This window comes from Manis pentadactyla, chromosome 11, assembly GCF_030020395.1.
Source record: "Manis pentadactyla isolate mManPen7 chromosome 11, mManPen7.hap1, whole genome shotgun sequence".
Classification (NCBI taxonomy): domain Eukaryota; kingdom Metazoa; phylum Chordata; class Mammalia; order Pholidota; family Manidae; genus Manis; species Manis pentadactyla.
The window spans coordinates 32,914,945-32,937,208 of NC_080029.1; the positions used below are offsets into that span (position 1 = coordinate 32,914,945).

The 22,264-nt window shown below is 44.6% G+C and overlaps 1 protein-coding gene across 4 annotated transcripts in view; it reads right to left on the minus strand.

Annotated features, from left to right (window-relative positions):
* Positions 1-8,003: 8,003 nt before the first annotated feature.
* The window catches only part of RAD51B (RAD51 paralog B), a 589,871-nt gene continuing 575,610 nt past the window's right edge, over positions 8,004-22,264 (minus strand). For 2 of the 4 annotated variants that reach the window (XR_008992458.1, XM_057488368.1), the window contains one exon: positions 8,004-8,331. Coding sequence is in view for 2 of the 4 variants with exons in the window: in XM_057488368.1 (XP_057344351.1) it covers positions 8,321-8,331 (11 nt within the window). In the remaining 2 variants the exon portion in view is untranslated. Of the gene's footprint in view, positions 8,332-17,240; positions 18,829-22,264 lie in introns of those variants that run through there. The other 2 variants (XR_008992457.1, XM_057488367.1) reach the window with 1 other exon arrangement.

Sequence of the window (22,264 nt, forward strand, 5' to 3'; positions counted from 1 at the left end):
GTGACTCCAGCCTCCACCGCTGTGGTCACGTGGCTTCCTCTTTTTCCTGCGCCCCTCCTCCGTGTGTCTCTTAGAAGGATACTTGGCACTGGATTTAGAGCTCACCTGGGTAATCCAGGATGATCTCATCTCAAGATCCTTAATAGAATTACATCTGCAGAGACTCTTTTCTAAGGAACGTTCCAGGTTCCGGAGATTCACAGGTTCCAGGCATTAGGACGTGAACATTTTTTCTGGGGCCACCATTCAGCCCAGCACACACACTAACCCTGCAACGTGTCCCACTGGGTTATGACTAAAAAGTCAAGACAAGAGCTCTCTCTCATCTGTGGCTGGTGAGGAGGATCACTCCTCTGAGTGCTGATATCACTGGTTTTCGACTTGGCCCCACGAAGGGAGTGTGGTCCATCTCCAAAAGATGATCTGGGTGCTCATTGTTTATTTACTGGCAGGTAGTGAAGACAAGTTCCTCCTGCCCTGTGAAAAGCGGAGACTTTCCCTGCGATCAGCGGCAGGCTCAAGTGACAGCTGCGTCCCAGGGCCTCCTGTTCTTAGTCCGACAGACCGGGGTTTCAAAGCCTACTGTGGTCCTGAAGGCTTACAAGTGGCCTGCAAAGACCTACTTCGAAACGATATAGCGAGTCTCCTCCCTGCCAAGCCCCAAAGGAAGCATTAATTCTCCCAGTGCACAAACTCTCCCTCTTCTCTGTTGCTCCTTGACATCCTCTCAAAGCATCACACTAAAGAAAATTCCTAAATGAGGCCGTATACTTCTCTTCTCAAAGTCCTACTCTGGCCTTGCTCCCTTCTCAGGGCCTTCTGAAGTGCCTCCCTTCCCTATGTCTTCTTTCAGTCCCTTGCTCAACCATAAAGATTCCTGTCTACTAGAAAGGACACTATCCCAGGGGTTCCTAGGCCTCTCTCAGGAAGGCCTTACTCCCCAAACTGATGACCCTCCATCTACCACATTATGAGGGAAGGAAGATTGTAATACAATAGTATTTTTTATTCTTCTAATCAAATAACATTTGGATATACATTTAACATAGGCCTTGGCTCCTTCCAAGTAGTTTGAAGAAAGAAACCAGTTCTATGCCCTTTCCCTCTAACAAGTCTAATTCAGTGGTGCTCCGCTGATGGCCTTGCTTTTTTCCTCCACAGCTACCATGAATAACTTTGCTTTTGCAGCTTTCTCTTTAAAGGAGTTCCTCCTATTTCTGGCTCACAGATGTTGACAAGTGGCATGCATAGAGTTCAGCTTTCCCAAACTTGGGAGCTCTAAAAACCAGATCACATGCTAAGAGAATCCCACATGTTTATTGGAATCTGGCTAAGGGTAAAAAAGTCACTCTGACCCTTATGTCTTGTGAATAAAGTAGTAATGGAGACTAACTGGAAAGAAGCTTGGAAGGAAGACCTGGTAGACAATGAAATTCTCTAGTCTGTTCCTTACTTAGCTAAGGACAGCATGGCAAAGGGATGGCTCAAGTCCATTATTCTCTGAACCATCCTACAACTTGTCGAGTGAGGGTTCCATTTTCTCCCCATCCCTGTGTAGAATTTGTACCTTCACCATATGGACTGTGAGTTCTGTGTGCAGGGAACATAGCCCTTGAGACCTGGAAAGGCCTTTTTCCACTTTAGAATGGGACTCCCAGAATCTGACCTGTGCTTACATTGTTGGTGGGAATGTAAAATGCTTCAGCCACTGAGGAAGACAGCGTGGCAGTTCCTCAAAAAGTTAAACATAGAATTACTGTATGTCCAGCAGTTCTATTCCTGTGTATATATATTTACATACTCCAAAGACTTGAAAATAGGTACTTAAGTAAATACATGTATGTACAAGTTCATAGTAGCACTATTCACAATAGCCAAAAGGTGGAAACAGCCCAAATGTCCATCAATGGATGAATGGATAAACAAAATGCACTACATCCACACAATAGAATATTACTCAGCCATAAAAAGGAATGAAGTATTGATCCATGCTATGATGGAAATATTATGTGAATGAAAGAAATCAAAAGGTGAAAGGTATGATTCTATTTATGTGAAATATCCAGAATAGATAAATCCATAGACAGAATGCAGATTGGTGGTTTCTAAGAGCTGAAAGGACCGGATTAGGGAACACTTCCTAATGGGTATGGGTTTCCTGTTGGGGTGATGAATGCTTTGGAACTAGATAGAGGTAGTAGTTGCACAACAATGTGCATGGACTAATTGCTACTGAATTGTTTACTTTAAAATGTTTTATGTTATACGAATTTCACCTTGATAAAAATTGAAAATTTGCAAATAAAAGAATAAACAAAGAAATCTGATTATTGTGTTCCACACACACAGCCCAACCCCTGTTCTCATTCTTACTTCACATCCTTCCTGGGCAGAGCCAGGTGCCCATTTCCAGTGCCAGGGCACCGCATTAGCTTACGGTATAGATTACTGTCAGGCTTACTCTTGATGCCACTTCTCAGACATATCCTCTGAAATCCCATGACTAAAGCTGAGTCTACAGTAGCAACCAAACATCTTAGCAGAGAACAATGGGTGTGGGTGAGAGCATCCGAAGTCAGACTGTTGTTTCCCAACATACTGTGTCTGTGGTGGTAGAGTGGAATTTCTAAGCAAGATTAATAGGTTTGTACATTTCTTCATCTTTTAAGAATTTCTCCAGGCTATAAGAAGAAAAAGAATACAAGTGACATGAGCCCTAGAAAAGATGCTCAAAGCCTGTGTGAAGCCCACCCAGTGTTCTCTTTGAAACTGTGGTTTGTTGAAGTTACAGGTGGAGAAAGTTCATGCTCCCATTAAATTTGCTCCAATTTTATTTGAGGAGTATGAAGAGAACTTTTAGTTTTGTGCTTCCACAACAGATGGGATTTGGGACTTGGGAAAAAACCTATAAGGAGAACCAGGGACCTGGGGGCTTCCTCATGTTTACTGGGACAGAAAGTTTTAAGTCTGATGACTGAGCTGTCAGTCACTATACACTCACCCATTACTCACTCAGCATGGCCTGCCATGTGCCAGCAGGCAGTGGGCTAGGTCACTGGCTGGAATAGCCCAAGGAGACCCAATCCGTGTCTTTGCTACATTCATAGCTCAGCACAAAAGCACAGCAGGCACACTGGGAGCATCATTGCTATACTGCCAGTGCCTAGATGGAGGGTCATGGGAGCACCCAGACTACTTCCTGGGGTGAGAGGAAAGGCCTCCCAGAGTTGGTGACATCTGAGCCCAGGGTTGAAGAAAGACTGAAGTGGGCTGAGAATTGCAGGCATGTAAGCCCTGCATCTGGGTTGGCCTAAAGGCATGACAACAGGTGGCGTATCTGGGGAACATGGCCTTTGGAAGCCTGGAGAGGATTCTGGACAAGTCAGCGCTAGGCTGGAAAGGGCCTTGCATTTGACCCAATTCTTTCTGCTGACTTTTTCCTTTTCATAAGAACAACAGCCAAATATTTATCACAAATCACTTCCTTTAAACCTGTCAACAGCCCCTTTGTGCAGATGAAGGCAGTGACGCTCAAAAATGTTAAACGAGTACCCCAAAGAGGGCGCATGCATCACTGGACAGTGCAGGAAATGCCCTGAATGACTGAGAGATTGTTGCTGGAGAGGCAGGGGAGAGAGTGGGTTTAGAGAGGACCAGAGGCATTAGCTGCATTGCTAAAATTTTATTTCTTCAGCTTGGTGTGTGTACAAGGATGCGCTTTATGCATTTCTGTGCATTTGCAATTTTCCTACTGACTTTTCAAGCCCCTAGACTCACTGTGTATTAGGGTAGAATCTCTCTTAGAAAGCTTGAAGTGCATGGAGGCTGAGGACACACAAGGGCTGCCCTTTAGTGTTCCAATGCCTGCTGAGCTTCCCCTGCCGTGGCATGTTAGTTGCTACTTTTTTATTCCTTTTGCCAAGGTCTCAGATGCAACATTTCTACAGAAAAAGCAAGAGTGAGGTTTGACCCCTGGCCCTTGGACAGATGGTTCCTGGAACTCAGTGTTTCCCAACTAGGGAAGCACGAGGAGGAGGAATGAGTCTAAGCCTGACTGTGTCCTCAGGGATAGCTTACATGACCTTGAGAGATGGAGCTCTGAGTTCTTTTTCAAGTGAATTTCCCTTCAGTTACACTGTTTGCTTTTCCTGCTAGAGCATCCTGCCCCATCCAGTGCAGTCCCGAGGTGGAGGACCCAGCCCCTGCCTTCCTGATGTGTAGCGCTTGAAACGAGAGCCCTCTGCCCATCGGACATCCTTACCATTTCCAGCTATTGAGTGTAGTCAGGTGTGCCAGGATCTGATTTCAAAGCCCAAAGTCAAGGGACTCAGAGAAATCCTCTCTCCCTGTTGCTCCTGTGGGAGACAAAGGGGACTGAACAAACAGGATGTGCTGAGAGCTGCGCAGAGTGCCGCCCCAGCAGGTCGGGCAGCCGGGAGGCAGTCCTGGAACAGAGGGCCTGTGAGCTGGGGCACTGGCACGTGCATTGTGCATAATCATGCACAAGAGAAGCAAGAAGCAGGACAAGAAGAACAGACCCAGAGATTCATCTGACAGTGATCCATGCCTCTCCGGAGGGTTCTTCAGAGATAGTCACGTTCTTCCAGAATCCTAGGAGTTCTAGAATCTCACCCTATTAGAAGATCCTGTCTCTGGCCATTCACCTTGCAAAGAATGTTGGTATTTCCAGAAATTAGAGAGAACCTTCGATGCCATCGGAGATGGCACAGGAGAGCAGCAGTACTCAGGGATCTGCAACAAGTCAGGATGGATGTGGGGTGCAGGGGGGAAGACTCACCAGCTGCAGCCCAATGTTTAGGTTCCCGTGAATCCATTTGTTTCTGTCTCAGTTTTTTCTCTTTTATCCAAGACTCTGATTTCTGAGCTTGGGAACTTGTATCTAGTAAACTCTTTCAATCATTAACTTGAAAAAGAGTAAAAAGTCATTCTAGAAAAGAAGACCCAGGGGTAGACTGAGCCCCTCACCAATGGCAGAGCTTAATGGTATCGGCCCCTTGCTCACCATATTTCAGAGATACTGTCGCTGGTGCTTTCAACCAGGGGTGCTTGGAATACTGCCTACAGGCACTTCTGGTTCTTACTGGCAGATGCACCTGGCATTCTGTGGACGAGGCAGGAGGGACAAATGTCCTCCAGTACCCAGGACAGTCCCACACAACTGAGGAACCCCTCAGCCTTTTACTAATAGAGCAATACAGGTGGAATTGGTATTTCCGACACCAAATTCAACCCTGAGCTTCTCCAATCTTGAGTCTTTGAACAGGAAACCTCCAAAAAGAGTCTCTGAGAGGAAGAAGCAGATTCTAAAGGCCACTGTTGGTTCTAAATGAAGTTAAAAGCACCTAGAAAAAAAATGAAAACCTGTTTGACGCCTATCATAGCCTCTAAAGGCAACTCTGAAATAAACTCAGAAGTTTCCAAGAGAACCATTTAATCTGGCATAAAACATGAAATTTGTGAAGATGCTTTCTCCCAAGGCTAGAGATGGGAACTAGAGATTCAGAGGCTGCCTCTCAGCTTCCCTACAATAGGTGCGGATCTATACTAAGTTGCTTAGGCCCTGTACAGTATAATAGCTGGCATGCTGCACTTCAGCAATGGCTGAAAAGGAAATCCCAGCTAAGAGTGGGTATATGGAAAGCACAGTGAATGTACTACTTATAAATGATTTCTGTTTAGGTGAAGAGCATGACTGGAGCTTTTCCTTAGTGTGGCCAGAGTGGAAACTGAGTGTGGGGTCTTTGGGGTGGAGGGGGGAGGCTCAGCTACATTAAATGGACTAATGAGGGCTGATTTTTGGAGGGGGGTGGGGGAAAACCAGCAGCCACCATCCAGATTTTTCTTAAAGAGAGAGATTTGATGAATCCATTATTCTCCTTGTAGGCAAATGACCCTCACAAAGAACTTGAATTCTAGGTAGATTCTGAGCACAGAGTTGCAATGTCTTTCAGAACTCAATTTATGATTCAAGATGAACCACTGCTAGCTGTGGGGTTACCCAGCGAGGGATGGTGGGAAAGGCAGGCCATTAATCAAAAGGTGGCAGGAGACCATTCCAGGTGAGCTAACAGAACCAAGGGAGGAAGTGCACCCAGCTGGATAATAGACAGATAGGAAGAAAAGGACCAACCCGCCCTCATCTTGTGGGGAAAGGAGGCAGATCTGCTTGAGGGGTGATGTAAGCCGAATTCTCTCTCAGAACCAGAGTAACTGGAGCTTGTCTGAGTAAAACTGAAGTCCTTGCTCTGTCACTCACTAGTTGTGTGACTTTTAAGTAAGATACCTAAAGCTGACCCTTGGTCCTTCACTTGTAAGTTGGGGTTAACGGTACCTGCCTCAGAGAGTTGTTAGGGAAATAAGTGAGCATTTACTGAGCACCTGATATGTGCCAGGCCTGGTACGAGGTACTGGAGGGACAATGGTGAAAGGGCTGACAGTTTCATGAGGTCACTTAGGTGGTGAACTGGGCACAGACATTGCCCAGTAGTAGCAGCTGCTCAACCAGTACCTATCTACATTTTTTCCAGCCTAAAATCATAGTCATGCTGTGTGGCATAAAGAGAGGGTAGACAGGTAAGGCTTTGCTGAGTAGTGATCTCAAGACCAGGTCTCAGCTCAAGACTGAGCTGAGACCTGAATCTCAAGAATCTAGTCCTGGGATCTTTTTCCCCACCGCCTCCTCTCCCAACCCTACCACCTTATAACATTTACCAACTGGGCACCTGCTGTGTGTACACTGTTGTGTCAGGCCCTTGGACCTGACATTATGAAGCACCTTTATAGCTTCAAAATTAGCATAACATATGAGAACAAACGTCAGCAGTTTTCAAACTTGCTAATTGGAGCACGAGTTACTCCACAGAGATCCTGCAGGGATGGTGGGAGAAATTTTGAGCTCATATTTCCTTCAACTGGAGCAGACCTTCCTTGATCAGTTTTATTTCCTGGACATCTAAGAAAGATACAACCTATCTATTACTGAGTATCCTTGATGTGCCTGACACTGCTCGAGGACCTAGGAAACTCAGTGACCAGATTAAAGATGCCTGCTCTCCAGGCCTTATATTGCAGCAGGGAACCCATACAATGAATGGTGAAGTCAGTGAGTTATTATTTTGCATGGTGATGTATGCTTTGGTGAAGTAAAAAGTAGAGCAAGATGGTGGGTTACAATTTAATCAGAGTGGGTCTCATGGAGAAGGTGACACTATGGCAAAAACTTAAGAGGTGAGGCAGCCATACCAATATCTGGGGAAGGAGGTGAGGGCAGCAGCTATGAGACTGTCTGAGGAAAGGCATTCCAGCAGAGTTCAGAAGGGCAAAGGCCCTGACAGGAAGGGTGCCTGGTGACAGAAGGAACAGCCACAGCAGGTGAGCAAGGGGGAGTAATGAGATGGGACAGCAGGTGCTGCTGGGCGAGTCAGGCTTTGTAAGACAGCGTAGGGACTTTGCCTCCATTCTGAGGGAAAAGGCAAAATCTTACTTCTGAGTTTTGAGCAGAGAACTAGCACGGTCTGACTGATGTCAGAAAACTGGAGAATGGGTCGCTGCAGTAACTCAGGTCCAGACCTTTGGTGAAGGTTTGCAAACCATCCATTCATCCACACGGTCAGCCTCACAGGCCCCTTGGGATGAAAACTGGGCAGATCATTTCGATTCCCATTTTACACAGGTGGGATATTGTGACTCAGGGAGGTCACAGGGGTTCTCGGAGGGCTCAGAGCTGGAAGGTGGTGGACTGGGGACTGAAGTCCTGCAGTCTCCCCTGACTTGGTCTCAGATGAGTTGCTGGATACCAGGAGCTGCTCCTCAGTGCATGTGTGAGTTTCCAGTGTCCTTGAGGACTGTGTCAGTGCAAAGAAAAGACCACCTGGGACTACTTCGTTTTTTGACATTAGCATTTTATTTATTAAAGTTATACATTGAAAAACCCAATTTTCCCTTAGGCTTTAAAGTTCACCTTACAAATCTTATTTTATTCCCAGGTATAAATTGTAGATGCTCAATAAAAGTTTGTAGATAATTTCCTCACATTTCAAAAAAAATCCTTCCTTGACTTATGCCTCAACAAAGGACCTAGTACATTCCCATAGTGCATCCCACCTCCTATATCCTGCAGTAAATCACACCAGAAAGGAGAGAGCCCAGTGCGGGGCCTGGACCGGAGCTCCGGGTCATACATGTAGACCTGACTGAGGACAGGCTAGGTTTCCAGGGCCCCAGGCCTGCAGGTGGGGGCTGGGGGGTGGGACTTCCTGCCAGGTACTGTGTTGCCAGGCAGGCATCGGGGGCAGAAGATTCAAGACGCACCTGAGTAAAGGAAGAAAGGGAAATATTTTTCCTTCCTCTTTCCCCATCCCCCCACTTCTCTTTTCTGGGAGAAAACTGTGAGGGCAAAGCTGCAGGCTGGTTTTGCTTCTGCTAGGTTGATGAGCAGAGGCTCACCCCTCCGAGCCCCTCTTCCCTCGGGTCTGCCGTCCCCCGACTCCAGTTCACCTCTGCCTTTGTGAGCCCTCCCCTCTCCTGCTCCGTACTCCAGTCTGTCCCTCTCACCCTCCTTCCTGCCCCCTGCCTCCCCTCCCCTCCTCTCCTTTCTTTGGGCCTTGGGAGCCTCTCCTTTCCTCTCCCTCCAAACCCCATGCTCTTTGTTGCTGAATTCAAGGTTCTCAATACAATAAGGCTTTGATGGTTTGCCCCTGTTGAGGAGGAATGTCAGCTTAAATTAATGAAGCGTCTGAATAATAGAATTTTAAAGCAAACCTTAGTTGCTTCCACATTGTAAGACATCCTTACCAGGGGGAAGCCGCCCCATTAAATGCAGTAATAGCTAATGCTGAGAAATGGGGTAATATGTCTTAGAGACTCTTTCAAATGCTTTAACAGAAAAAGCCCTTTATAATTGGCATATACTTTCACCGAATCTGAGTGTTTCTGTCTCTAAAAACTTTCATTTTTTAGCAACTAACATTTCTTTTTAGCACTGTTGATTTTAATGGGCTTCTCACAGATCCACCACGGTTTCCAACTCCTGAATTTTCTATGACAGAGATATTCTACATGTGAAGTCTCTTTAGAAATGTTTAATTTTCAATTACACAAGTAATTCTGGAGTACACTCTCTTTGCCAAAAATTCAAACCTTAAAAATAACAATAAATGAAAACCTTATAAATAATAAAAGAATTTCTGTGTCCCAATTTATCCCACTTTAAGATGGTAACACTGTGTCATCTATAAAACACTATTCTATACAAAAATCCCTTCTTTGGGGTCCTACCCTAAAGAGAACCATCTACATCTGATGGGGTCTTGCTTTCTTAGAAAAAATAGAGTCGCTGAAGGAGTAAAGCTCTCGGTTCTCCCAGTTGGTACCGGGATGCCTTAGTCCACCCCTGTTTCCTTACTGCATCTCTGCTGTGTTCCCTCCCGACATCTCCATCAGGACCACTCATGAAGATAAAGTGAATAAGGCAGATGTTAACAACTATTAAGTCTAGATAAGGGTGCTTGGGTGTTCATTATACTATTTTCTCTACTTTCATGAATGTTTAAAAATTTCAAAGGAAGGAAGGAAGGAAGGAAGGAAGGAAGGAAGGAAGGAAGGAAGGGAGAACTCACCACTATTCTAAGAACAGCAAAATGGCCAAATTACTCTTGGAAGAAAAAAGGGCCAGTTCTCGTTAATGCTATCCTCCTCCTCCTCCTCTAGGGATCTTGCATTGGGCAAGACTGAGCCTCATTATAGGTATGGTAAAAAAAAAAGTAATTCATCATGTATTTCTTAGCATTGTGCACATGTTTGTAAGCCCTTTCATACATATTCTTCTTTTCCTTTGGGAAACAGGTAAAACGAATGTTATCCCCACTTTATGGATGAGGAAACCAAGAGGTTTAATGTACTGTCTCATAAAACTGCTTATTGCTTTCTTACTAGGTAGAAGGTGTGTTCTAGGTATCTCCGTGTATTACTAATTTCATGCTTAACAACAACTCTGAGTTACGTGGGTAACTTGCCCAGGATTACAAAACTAGTAAGTGGTAGGCTGGAGTGTGAACCCAGACAGTGTATTCATGAGATCTTAAACACCCACATCCTCATGTGATGACATCACAGATGTCTTTCTAGTATTCCAAGAATGGAACCCTGGCAGCCTATAGGGTTCATTCAGACTATAAATGTGTTGATTTGGCCCACAAAGTATTTTAGTTTTTGAATTAGTTGTCATAATTTCAAGATTTGCTTAAAGAAAGATTTCATCTGAAAATACATATTTCTGGCTTCCCTTGAAAAATCCGAAGTTCTGGCAACATTAGGCTGGCATCCCACAAAGCAATAATTGGCTAGAGCTGACTCCATGCTGCCCCTTTAGGCAGGGCATCCTCTTTCCAAATGGCCACAGTCTGCTCCCTATTATTGCGCCTGGCCTCTCTTTGCAACTCTTATCTAACATGAGCATTTCTGTTGGCTGTAAAAAGCTACAGCCCCAAAGAAGTACAGTGTCATGTCTGCCCCGGTGCTGTCAACACACTGCCTGTCATATATTCATCCACCTGTCTCCCCATCCAGCCATCTCTTTATGTATGTATCCATTCATCCATCTTTTCACTCTGCCTGTCTCAGGCACCCTCCATACCTGGCTTAGCCCTCTTGTCATCCTGACTGCACAGTGACACACCTGCCATCTCTTGACCAATATCTACTTTTCTCCCTCTCACTATTAGAAGGGCAGCATCAGAGGATGGGATATCATCTGCTGAGGAAGACAAAAGGTATTTCAGGGGTTATGGACTGAATCGTATCTCCCCAGATTCCTATGTTGAAGCTCTAACCTCCAATATGACTGTATTTGGAGACAGGGTCTTCAAAAGGAGGTAATTAGGATTAAATTAGGTCATAAAAGGGGGACCCTAATCAAATAAGACTGGTGTCCTTATAAGAAGAGGAAGAGACACTAGGAGCCCACCCGAAGGAAAGGCCATGTGAGGACACAGCAGAGGAAGCTGTCTACAAACCTAGGAGAGGGCTCTCAGGAGGAACCAAGCCTGCTGGCACCTTGATCTTGGACTTTTGGCCTCCAGAACTGTGTGGAGATAAATTTCTGTTCTTTAAGCTCTTCTGGGTTATTCTGTTATAGAAGCCTTAGCAGATTAATACAGTAGGGAACTGTTTACTATATGTCCACTGCCAACACTTTCCACCTCGCCATCCCCATCCCCTTTCCCTACACAGACAGGCAGTCACCTCATAGCCATTCAGGTTAGTGAATAGAAGTTGTCAGCAATCCCAGTTAAGACTTACTTATCGAGTTTTGTGAACACCAATATCAGGATGGGCTGGGGGTGGGGGAAAGGGCTGGGAAGATGCCACTAACAAACTCCACCAGTGAGTTGCACTCTGGAAATTTCACGCAACACTGTGTACCTGAAATAGGGAGATGCTGCCTGAAGTTCACAGCACGAGGAGACTTGGGAGTTGGGATGTGGACATAGAAAGTATTAGCCACCCAAGGTGGCTTAAGGAACATTGAGAGCTACAGGGCCATCAACTGGTTGGCTGGGTTTAGCAAGCTCTTTTTGTCTGGGGAGTCTGAGTCCAGCTTAACAGACTGATGGGCAGAATAATTACTGAAAAATTGGCTTCATTTTAAGCCTTCCTATGGGTTTCCTCCAGGTGTTCTAGTTAGAGAGGCTTATGTTATTAGCACAAAGATAGGTGGTTGCTGATTAACCCCAGAAGGGCCTACAGGAACTGGGAGAAAGCCAGACTGGCTTCTGCTCCATCTTTGCATCAACTTTCAAGCTGTTAACGTGGTAATGACTGTGGAGTTGGGATGATGGTGTTGGAGGGAGAGGCTGGACAAACCCCAGATGAGTTCTCAGATCCCAGGGGACAGCCAGTACCAATAGACTCCAACCACAGATTCTAAATGGAACGAGCAGAGATCTGGAAGTGATCCAGAGGAATTAGAGCCCCATAGCAGCAGGTTTAGAATCACCATCAGAATTACCTTCTCTGCCATCATAGGCTCCCAGGGAAACTTCAGTTTTCATCAGTAGATAAAAGTGTCAGTTACAGGACAAGGTTTGACCAATGATTTAATCAGTGCTTATGTATCAGACCTCAGGAAAGGGCAGGGTAGTACAGTTGCTTAGATTTGCTTCTAATTTACTTCTAGCTTCATGTCGACTGAAGAGAATACGGAGATACTGAAATTTGAATGTAGATGATTTGGACTGGCCTTTCAACCATCTGATGAGGTGTAAAGGCAATGATCTCTAATGAATAAAAGGTAAGGCCCAGTATTGTAATTCAATTTTTCCCCTTGTCTCCTCTCATTTATGTGTGAATTCAGACAGTGCAGAGTTTCTCTGACTCAACTGAAACAGGGCACACCACACATGAGCAGTCGCCCCCAATACCACAAAGATTTGTGAAAACTGTGAGAGCTTTGGGAACCTTGGACCTTATCTAAACAGAGTCCTTCACTGGTGTCCTAAATCTTAGTTGGAAAGTAAATTGCTTGGGGCTCTGTTATTCAAGAATCTGGGACCAGCTCCCTGAGGCCCAGGGGTGGTGGCAGGGGAAAGGGAAGGGTTGGGTGGGGACTAAGGATCCTTGCAGGGCTCAGAAGGTCTTGGGGATCAGTGGGGCTAGAATATTTTCTTGCTCTGCTCCGTCTGGGCTTCTCTTGCTTCTGATCATGCCTGGCTTTGGGGAAACGCAAATTGCTTCTATGACTGGGGGAATGAGGAAAGGTGCTTGGGTCCCATGGTGGGAACAGGATTTTCTTTACTTAAGAAAGGTTATATTTCCATTCCTCCTTCCACACCACACCTTCCCCAATCCTCTCTATATTCTCAAATAATTTTTATAAACTGTTCCTTCCCACTTGCCAGTCCTATACCTCTGTGATAGGGCATTTCAACAGGCAAAAAGCAGGATACTGGACCAGAGCTGGGGGATCAGCTGTAATGGGGGATAGGCTGACTTCGGAGATCAAGCCTACAGTGAGGGGATGGGGGAGGAAGCAGCAGGAGGGGATGAGCATCCTCTCAGGAAGCCTGTTAAGCACACACAGAGTCCATCACTGCCTCTCACAGACCCTCTTATGTAAGCTGCCTTCCCGGCCTCTGCTGCTGCTCAGGCAGCCATACTTTCTGCTCCTCCCTCAGCCCACAGCTGACTGGCATGCTAGTGACCAAGGAGGTTCTCTGGGGCAAAACAGTAAGATGAGCCTGAGCCATTGAGATAGTCTCTTAAGATTTTAACTAGGAAATACCAAGGAAAAAAAGTCCGTGGGCAGTGAACTTGAAAGGCTGAGGTATAGAGAGAGGGGCTCAGGAGCCCAGGATGAGCCCCATGCAAGCTGAAGTTTTGAGTAAGCAGAACTACAGCCTGTAGGGCATGTCTGCTGGGGGACAGGGTATCTTGGGCAGAAACACAGAAACAAGCAGAGACTCTAAGGTAATGAGTCCCTCAGGAACCTCTCCTCCTAAAGTCTGTCCAATTCCAGGATACCTGTATCCTTAACAGTACCTATTCCCTTTTACCTGGGGTAACCAAGACTGTTCTCAATGAAAAGAGCCCAACTCTAACAGTCTGTACAAGTTCTGTGTAGTTAAATTGAAACTGACTGAACATCTGAGGCCATCTGCTTTGGGCAGAATGAGCAGGCTGGCTCCCTTGGCAAACATGGCCTGTCACCACCATTGGTTACTTGGAAGCATCCTGCCTATGAGATTAGGTTTCAGGTAGGAAGTGGTGTGCCCTACATTCTCCCTTTGTTCTTATGATGGCCAGGTAGCCAAGACCATGTTTGAGTCCTGAACAGAAGATGTCTTGTTGTCTACAAGGAACTGGGTTGGTTTGAGAAAGTTAAGACCTTTTTAAATTCGTAAGATCCAGGTCTACAGATCTCTCAGAAGGAAGCTTTAAAAACCATGACTTTTCACTCGTTAAAAGGAGCACAGAGGTGTGCAGCCATGAGATCTCACCAGTGAGATCTCGTAAATCATTTCTCAGCTTGGATTTCAGGGCTCAGAAGGGCTAAATGGGAAAGGACACTGAGAGCGGCTCTCATTAGTACAAGACCTCATCTATTACGTCCACAGCCTCTTGGAAATGTCCCCCAGCAAGGCTGCCATCAGCACTTGACTGAAAACACATGGAAGCAGCCCACTCAGAGCAGGAATTCATTATTGGAAGAATAATAAGGGAAAGTTTTTTTCCTCTCCCTCTCTGCTGCTGGGAGAGCTGCTTTCCGGAAAAGTCACAGGGCTTAGAGGGAATCTGAACCGCATCTGGTAATAAGGGGAGGAACGGAGGACACAGGGCACATCTCCAAAAGCCTCAACACAAAGAATGATGGTCCTGGGCAACTCAAAGTGAGTTGTTCCATCTTAGATGTATTACTGAAATCAGTCCATGGCTCCCTTTAACCCATTTGTCTTTCCAGAGTTATGAATGTCTGATAGCTCCAAGGGAAAGGTACCTATGAGTTGACTGGTTTTCCCTGGCTATCCTTTTTCAAAAAAGGTCACCTGTAGCTCAAAATGGGCTGCAACACTGCCTGGCCTTCTTTCCTCAACAATACCCCATAAATCTTCGATAGGTGCCTGGTGATCCAGAGGAAAGGTATATACAAGGAATAAATGTAAAAGAAGGAGACCATTGCCAGCTCACTGGGTATAGCAGTCTTTATAAGTGTTCACTATTATCCAGTTCTCCTCTTTCAAAGAAAGGGGAGGTTTGCACTTCCCACCTCCTCAGAGTCAGGAGTGGACGTATGACTGCTTAGCCATGTGAGCAGAAGTGATGTGTGTCATTTCTGGGGAAGCATTATGGCCCCCACAGAACCTCTTTCTCTCTTCCCCTACTATAGCCACTGTGCACGTGCATGTTGATATGAAATGAAATACTGAGTCACCGCATGGAGGAGAATGTCTTGGGAGAATCCCTCAGATAGGCATCAACTTTGTTTTAAGTCACTGCCATTTTTGGGAGTCGTTTATTTAGGCAGCAAAACCAAGCCTGTCCTGACTTGTGCCTGCTATTTACTGGTCTTCTCTCCTCCCAGACAGGCTTAGAGTTCTGGAGAACCTGGGCTCCATCTGCACCCTGTCTTCAATGGAACTCAGAGAAGTGGGCAATGTGCTTTCTCTCACACTTAGGATTTTCATCTGAGAAGTGTGAGGGGCTCCATCCTTCCACTTGAGCAAAGAGGCCTCTGTTGAATTCTGTAGTGGCATAAAGAAACTCCTCTCCCAGCCTCAGGACAAAAATCATGGTGATGATATTAAAACCAAAGCTCAGGGAAAAAAATGACACTCTCATGTGGTTCTAGGATCATAATTTTTAAGTCCTAATTTGATATTTTTCACTTTCTCTTGCATTTATTCCCCTCTCCCCCATTACTGGCTTCTCATTCCCTATCTCCAGAATTCTCACTTGGCAACACAGGTTTTCCTAGATTAACTTTTACAATCCTGTCTCTGAGCAGTAATGTTGCTCACAACATACAACATAAAAGACACTGTGCATGCTAAACTATGTTTTCTACCTTTATCTTGCATCTACCTACCACTTCAGCATTTTATTTAAAATAATAATAATAATAATAATAATAATAATAAGGGAGAAATGTGGGATTCACATATAAATCAAGTATAAAAATCAAACGAATATTCATATTTGACCTGATTGTTTATAGTTCATGATGCGTGATCAAAACCGAAAGTTTCTGTGATGACTGCCCTTGCACTGTTCACCATGTAAGAACTTATTCACTATGTAAGAATTTGTTCACCATGTAAGAACTTGTTTGTTATGCTTCAGAAGATTGGAGACTGTTGAGAATTAGGCTTGGGGTTGATCAATGATTGTGCATTGAGTCCCCTATACAGAATTTTATTGTTGTTAACAACCATTTGATCAATAAATATGAGAGATGCCCTCTCAAAAAAAAAAAGGTGAATTTTATGGTGCATAAATTGTATCTCAATAAAGCTCTTATAAAAGACAAAAAAAAAAAAAGACACTGTGCATGGAGTTCAGCACTTTTGGGTTAATCCAGAAAGTTCACTCTGTAGGCTGATAAGGACCCCTTCTGAATCTTCACCAGGACTGCTGTGCCTCAACTGAGTGGCTAGGCAGCTAGCACAACCAGGGACACAGAGCTGGACTTTGCTATATATATATATATGTGTGTGTGTATGTACACACACACCTAGAAAAAAAATCAGTGCGGAGCACCCAAGTTCAATAAAGTAACTAACAACATAAGATACGTCAGTAGTACCTCATGGGTGGTACGACTTTGGCAGATTTTAGCCCATGAACACCACCTACATATTTCTTGTGTACATTTCCAGGGGCAACTTTCTTGAACATGTCTCCTAATCTTTAAAAATGGTGAAAAGAGAAGAAGGTAGTGACAGAGCTTCCACTATATTCTCAGCACCACTGGCCAGGCTTTCTGCAAAAGATCAAACCATTTGTATCCCTCCTGGTGATTCCTTTATTTGAGAAATGCTCACCAAGTTCCTATTCTGTGTACAGTGTTACTCTGAGGGCTTAAGCAAATTAAGGATGACAAGGAGAGGTTGTATCAGATGTGAACAGAAATACTACATGCAGTAGGGGTGAGAAAGGAAGAGGCAGGGGTGCCTGGGTTCCGACCCACATTCTCTCACTTCATAGGAAGAGACACCTTTCCTAGCCTTGCTCCTCATCTGTGAAGAACGGTGGATACGCAGTCCTGCCTTGGGGGAGCATCAGGAGGATGGGATAAGCTTACGCATGGACAGCGTGTGTCAGACATGCAGCAGCCCCTGACAGATACTGGCACGATGCAAAGACAGTGCTCAGGCTTTGTCCTGGCAGGCTGGTCTGTGGGGGAAAGCCGTGGCGGGCCTCAGTGGGACAGGGACTGGTCTGTCAGTCACTGGGTGGAGGGCACAGTCTTAGTGATTCCTGGGTTCAAAAAAATAGGATCAGGAGGAAGCTGTTTCATCTTTGACATTTGGAATTAGGACATTTTCCTGGCCCCTTTCTCAGACGTTTCTCAGTGCCTTGTTTTAATGTGTGTGAATTGTTTAGCTTTTCTTTTGTGATGGATAGTGGAAGTGGAGAGAGACTGAATTAATAGTTACAGAAAACAAAGCATCTTTCTCAACTTCTCAAATAGTCCCTTGAGGTTTGAAATCAGCCAATTCATGTAATAAGAGTTCATAGGAAACATACATTTAATCAGCTGCAAAAACTCAGCTTATTTTTCTGAACAAGTGGTCTATATTGATGATCACAAGTTCTCAAAATGCACCTCAAGCAGAGAGAGACAAAGGACCTGTTTGGAAAGTCTGCATCTCCCTCCCCTTCCAGGTCAACCAGAATCCTCTTCACCTCCCAATGTCCAGCGCATTGTTTGCTCCCAGGAATACCTTCCCTGAGTCACTGCAGATGAATGAAATGTTCCTCCTCTGGCCCCTGCAGCATGCAGCTTGGATGCACATCTATCAGGTCACTGTTTTATACACTAGTAGTGTATGAGTTTTTTCCATTCCTTGTAATATAGTTCTTGAGGACTGGGCACACATTCTGTTTTTTGAGTTTTGCCTCTGTACCCAGTATGTGCTCATCAAACACTGAGCTGTTTAAAGGACTTAGTCATTTACTGTTTTGTACCTACTTCGTGCACAGCATCTCTTGGGCACTGATAGAGATACGTGATGGGAGAAGAGTTGATTCTAGGCCCCAAGGCATTAAAAAACCTCCGAAGGGGGAACCACAAAGTGGTTCTACAGAGGACAATTTGGGGGTCACTAACAACTTGGGTATGAGGGGTCCCAATGCCAAAGGCTGGAAGATTTGATGCTTGGCTTTGAAGGGGCTCTGAAGCCCCCAGCCTTGAAGCTCCAGATTTGGCTGGAGACCTCATGATGGTAGGAGCGGGTAGGCTTGCTGTTCTGCTGGAAATGACTAAATTATCCCATGGGTCATCAATTGATTTATTCACTAATTGACTGGCCCAGCTTTGGGCTTTCAATCTAAGGAAATCATTTCATCCCTTATTAAATATTGCATGCATCTCACTCTTTGTTCTCCAGGGCTATACACAATATACTGGTGAAACCTGAATTTACACCACAACAGTTATGCCACTAATGACCTTCTTAATGCCACTAACACTATACATGTTCTGCTTCCCAGCTGGATCCAAATCTGTCCGTGAATTCCGAGCCCATCGGCCTCCCTCTGACACAAGAGCAGACCCCCATGCTGGTGCCCAACCTCCCCCACCTTTCCGTGATTTCTTTTCTGAAGCAGTTAGTCTTTGGAGACCCCAATTCCTTTGCACCTACTCTTTTTATTTGGTGGACAATACTTTATTTGGAAATGTTCCCTCCTGTAATTACAAATCCTGTTAGTCCTCCTCCTCCTCTCCCCAGGGGGACTGTGGGCTTTAATTAATTAAAGTGGTTAAACTACTTTGAGGTGCCTGGTTGAAAGGTGCTATGTGGGTGCAAATTATTATTATTATGGCTGTTGACATCCCAGGGCAGCAAAGCCTTCACCCCCACGCATCTAGAGGCCCAAACAAAGGCTTCTTCACCTTCACCTTCCCTGAGATGGCTGGCTCAGGGGTATGGGGGCAAACCTGTTACCATCTCAACAGCGATCAACTAATTAATCCCCATTATGTTCACTTCCATTTCCTTCTTCCAAACAGCATGTTCCTGCTTCATTTCACAAATCATGCCCCCATCAGCTCTAGACAAAGGTCACAGTGTCCCTATGGCCTCTGTTGGCCTAAAGGAAAAAAAAGAGAGAGAGAGAAAGAGAGAAAAAGAAAGTTTGAAAAAAACCAGCTCTTGTCATGAAATGCACTAACTTCTCACTAGCAGTCCAAATAACACCTTCCTTCCAGCAATAGTCCTCTTATATATATATATATACCTGCCTATTATCCAGGGCGCCAATGGCCTCCGAAACCAGAGACACCCAGAAGCACCGCACAGGTGTGGTGAAGGTCTCGCAGTCCTGGCTTGACTGCCAACAGCTACAGACAAAAGGGGAGTCTTTCTGGGCTGGGTAGGAAGAGGTCATCCAGAGACATGGGAGCCCCTTGTTGCCTTCCTCCACTTCCCCTAGGTTTCCCCTGAGAAATCCAGCTGCCATCTGCAGCCAGGAAGCCCTCACAAAGACAGGGGACCATGATTTAGATGTTTTGTGCTACACCTAGGATACCCCAGTCCTTAACAAATGCCTAGTACTTCCACTATGATGATAGCCATTGAAAGCAGCCCTGTGGGGGAGGACTTGGCCTCTTGAAGGGACGCTGCTGACCGAAATGCTCCTTACAAGGTTGTGCCTCAGACCCTTTGTTAGCGTGGACGTGGGTGAGCCTCAGGGGGTCATGTCTTCATCTGCCTCCATTTATCCTCCCTATTCAAGGGCTCCTTTAGGACATCGGTCAGTCTCTGTGGGAAGTGATTTGGAGAGCAACAAAAGAACTTGGGCCCTTTGGGGGGCCTTCAGAATTCAGCAAACATCTGGACACGGAAGGCCAGGTTCTCAAGCAGTCTGGCTGGGGAGTTGTCAAAGACAGAAAGAGTTGTGCATGCAACACAAGCTCTTAGTTCTGTGGCAACATTTGTTGTAGAAAAACACAGACGCCCCAGTAGGCAGATAGGAAGACTTTTCAAAAGCTCCTCTATTTGTCAGTTTTTGTGAGCGCAGTGCACTGTCAGTTCTCATAGCAAGTGTGAGGAAGTGGGAGTTACACATGGCTAGGGAACACCATGTGATGGATGATTCTGTATGTGCTCTGAATAACCCAAGGTTGCATAAGCCTGTCTTGGGAACTATTGTTAAGCATTTCTGTTATCCTTGAGGTTTGTAAAGCACTTTCTAGTCAAGGTGACTTGTTAGGTTCTCATCATGAGCACATTTTAATTGACATAAAAATGAAGTACTGGGGCTAAGTGATTACACTTAACCACTTGGTGAAATTCAGTATCTGAACTCTTGACTCTCAGTGTTCCCTTTATTGTTGAATCAATCCATTTAGAACACATTAGTCAGCATGATTCAACAGTAGTCACATGGCCTAATCAGTATTCCCCAGTGTCCCCAAATCTATCCCCAAATGGCAAAAGAAACTGACCTCTGTCAAAAGACAATGGAATGCCATTTTCATCAGTATTCAGGAGCTGACGTCCAGTTCCAGTCCCACATATTCTCAGGAACCTTCCTCAGTCAGTCATCCTAGTTGGAATGAGTCTATCTCCTTTATCCTTCCTTATTGCACTATTTGCCTTTCATTAAACTTATTTTGTTTTTGAGGTAGCTAGACTTTGAAAAGGGACCATTTGTTTTCAGCCTTATATCTCCAGAGCACCATGGTTTATAAACGATAGATGCTCAACAAATACGTGCTGAATTGATCTCACTGGAATGGAGTTGAAGTCATATTCCAGTAGAACAGTAAGTCTTCTTGGAAGAGATTTTCAAAGAAAATCAACAATCTGAATTGATTTAACATCTTTTGGTATTATTACCTGGGCATTTTCACAAATGCAAATTGTTAACTCTGCAAAGAGCCAAGTGGCTTCTAGGTTCTAAAAGAAGAGTGTAGATCTAGTCTAAGAATAGTCTAGGACTTGGAATAAGTTTTTCTCTATAACCTTATTCCAAGTGACATTTTGTTCCATGTTTTTAAAAAAATGTGGAAACAGGAAAAAACATTTTGGGAAAAAAATATATACTTAGTCTATGACTTTAGACCTATGCCTTGTGCTATAAGCACTAGTAACTCTTGTTCAAGTATCATTTTTGTTTTTTCGTTTGCATAGCACATTATAGCAAAACATGTACTAAGGTTTCTGCTTGAGAGATCTTCTGTTCTGGGACCAAGATTTTTGGGTGGTGATCCTTAGTGGCATTACTGACTGATACTACTTCTCTGTTCTAGACTCTAACAAAAAGGGCCCTGATAGAATTTTTGACATACAATATTTATGCTTTTAAGACTGATTTAGAGTGCAGTCCTAGGGTCTGCACTACTGCACCCTGGGGTCTAATTTCTGCAACTGGGTTCTTTTGAAAGGGATATGTCACCAAATATTCATCTCCCCTTGTCTCTCATGGTTAAGAGGATTCCCAAAATTTAGCCAGGCACATGGCCATCCAGATAAACAACTACGTTTTACATATTTTTAAGACTGGCCAACATGATATAAGCAGAATTAATGTGTGTAATTTCTGGCCAATATCCTTAAAGTTAGGGGGGTGTCCTTTCCTACTACCATCATTGTCTACCTCACACAAGGCCTGCTACCTGGTTGGAGGACACGATGCTGAGCCACTGTAGACCATTACAATAAGGGCAACGTCCTAAACCAACTGTGGACTGCATTCCTCTGCAATATTATGAGGGAAAGCAGTAGGCCTCTGCCTTGCATGCCACTGTTAATTTAGGTTGTGATTCCACCCAGCCGAACTTATAACGGAACTATACTCAGGAACTTTCTTGAGGGATTGCTATATCAGTGTGACTGATCCATCTTAGCTTAGGATTTCAAGATTTAAGATTCGGGATGGGCCTGGAGTATGCCAGCAGAAGCTCACGACGCCTAAGAGAGAAGCTGTCATGGGTGCTGTCATGATGAAAGATGAGGGGGCTCCAATCCATATCTGATTTTATGACATCTTAGAAGCCCTGGTTGGGTACTTGAAAAGGGCTGTAAACCCAGTTTTTGAAGTAGTGAATATCATGTCGCCTTTCTTGAACTCAGTTCCCTACCTGAAAACAAGGGTGATGGCTGAAGCCAGTTCTCATTTTGGGAGTGTATATAGTTAACTTAGGAGGGATAAAGTAATTTTTGTCAGCTAATCATCTAAGTATATGCATAAAGCACATGCAGTAGAGAAGATTTCTCAAGATGTTACGGAAGCTTACATTCCAAAGACAGAGATAAAAGAGGCATCTGTAAAGAATATATAAGAAGACACCCATGGAAACATGAAAACAAACTTGTAATTATACACAGATGCACTGAAGTTGGTCTACTACTTCCAGAGGAAGTGTTAACTGGAGGGCAACTAGGGAATATATAGTAAAGATGAAAATGTGCACATCCTCTGATCAGTCACTCCACTTTTTGATATATACCTAGAGAAACTCACACCTGCACACCAAGAAACATGTGCAACAGAATTCATTACATTAACAAATAAGTGAACT